The sequence below is a fragment of the Nothoprocta perdicaria genome, unplaced genomic scaffold (genome assembly GCF_003342845.1).
Source record: "Nothoprocta perdicaria isolate Ctin4 unplaced genomic scaffold, notPer1 scaffold_68, whole genome shotgun sequence".
Lineage (NCBI taxonomy): Eukaryota > Metazoa > Chordata > Aves > Tinamiformes > Tinamidae > Nothoprocta > Nothoprocta perdicaria.
In genome coordinates this window covers 40782-42735 of record NW_020455954.1, presented here as the reverse complement: position 1 = coordinate 42735, position 1954 = coordinate 40782, and the positions used below count along the sequence as shown (strand labels likewise).

The 1954-nt window shown below is 51.2% G+C and overlaps 1 protein-coding gene across 1 annotated transcript in view; it reads right to left on the bottom strand.

Moving 5' to 3' along the window:
• PKDREJ (polycystin family receptor for egg jelly) overlaps nucleotides 1–1745 on the bottom strand; it is an 8023-nt gene extending 6278 nt beyond the window's left edge. Inside the window, exon 1 of the mRNA XM_026050314.1 lies at nucleotides 7–1745. Coding sequence (XP_025906099.1) covers nucleotides 7–1745 — 1739 coding nt within the window. The remainder of the gene's footprint in view (nucleotides 1–6) is intronic.
• Between the last annotated feature and the right edge of the window lie 209 nt (nucleotides 1746–1954).

Below are 1954 nucleotides of genomic sequence, written 5' to 3'. Positions count from 1 at the left end.
CATTGCTTTTGCTGACAAGCCACCAGTGGTCCTATGGTTTTTGAGGCATAATTCTTTGCTCTGACTTGTAAAAGAGCAGGTGCCAGTCCATTCCTTGTACAGTTCACTTTTGCCACAAACCCTGCATATTTTTCAGGATCAAATGATAAAGCAGAACGACGGACAAAACGTGTGGCATTACTTACATGATCATGGTATGTATAGGTGTTATTCTGAACAAGATAGTCTCTCGTTGTGCCAAATACCTGCAGATTGAAAGTCCACTCACACTGTAGCATGGGATGCTGTACAGGAATAAACCATACTAAATAAATCAAGTTGTGCAGAAAGGAAGGCCTGCTGCTGAAAATGTGCACTTCCATATCTCTGTCTACCACAGACCTCTTCTGATTGATATAAAGGTAGATATTGACCTTATACCAATGAAATTTCACAAACTCAACGGAGAATAAGTAGGACAGCTCCTGGTGCTGGTAGAGCACGTAGCGTGTGTTGGAGCCATCTGCAGAACGGATGTTTTCTCCCTTTGTATGAGAGGTTCTGTGGCTGTATCTCAAAATGTAAGTGCCTGTCTTGCTTTTGCCAGGTTGAAGGTTGACATAGGTCAGAGTTTCTCCACCTGCAGTTATGCCCAGTGTACCATTGACTAGATGTAATTCTCCTGTCAAGTTTTTGAAGTTCTTTCCATCAACATGGAAGTAGAGACTCGCCACCAGCATCTCACCAAGCTGCGGAAGAGATGGTACAGCACAGAAGTTGCTCTGCAAAGTAGGAGAACTATAGGAAGTGAGCCAACCTCCTGTCCCCTTTGTGTCCAGCAGCCTGTAGGCCACTGTCCTCAGTGCAAGAGTCTGAAGACTCCAGGAGAGACTAATAGGCTGGTGAGGAACRCTAAGGAGCTTGGAGCTGATACTGAGAATGTGCTGCAAGTTAGGCTCGACTTTGAGAGAAAGCTTGCGGCTGATGTGCGGCATCTGCTCAATGCTGACTGAAGCTACATGGAGCCCACGGTGCCCATAGTGTACAGTTAAACGATAGTTGTAATAGGTTGCGCAGATCTGTTGCACCTCAGCTCCTGGGTAAGCAGAAGGTGGTAGTGCTTCTTCATGCTCATTGCTGGAAAGGAGAAGGGTAGATGGGTTGCCTCCGTGGCTAGTAAAACGGTATTGCCACTTTGTACTCTTCAGGCGTGCACACCAGCCCAGCTCTACTGGCTGCCCTGGGTGGATCAGGTGAAYGTGTGGCCAAAGCACAAACAGGCGCATATCTTGCCTGCACATCTCAATGCTCAAGTTGTGATGAAGACACCCAGGAGCAGCACATGAAGCTGATGAGCACTGCACAGTAATGGAGCTGGAGGCTGTGGGTGGTGGTCTTCTTCCTGGAAGACGGCTTGCCTGCAGCACAAGCTGCCCTGACCAGCGAGATGTCTTTTTCACATAGGCTGAGTTCAGGTACCAGGAGCACTGTGGTGGCAGCTGTGGCCGCAGCTCTGCTCCAGGGGCTGGCTGGTAATGCAGATACATCGTTTTATTCCACAAGCAGGAGATCCAGTGCTCCTCATCATGCCTTTGTGAGATGTGTCCATGAGGACCGAGGCAGGTGACCAGCAGGGGTGCTGGCTGCAGAAGGGGAGAAGCATCTGCGAGGGCCAGAGGGCAGCAGCCAGGAAGSCAGAGGAGCAAAAGGGCGAGCGCTGGCCCTGCCACTGCTTCGCCATGGTATGGCCATGGCCAAAAAGCCATAGCTGCTGCTCCAAAAAGCAGCCCGGCAAGGCTCTAGAGGTGCCCTCGGGACGGGTTGCCCTGCGATGGGCACCTTGGTTCCCGGGCCATCAAGAGGCCAGGTTGCCGCTAGCGATGACACCCAACAATGGGGCTTCCCATCCTCTCTTGAGGTGGGGGGGACCCAGGCTCCTTCTATTGCCTCCCACTCACCAACAACCGCCCCCCCC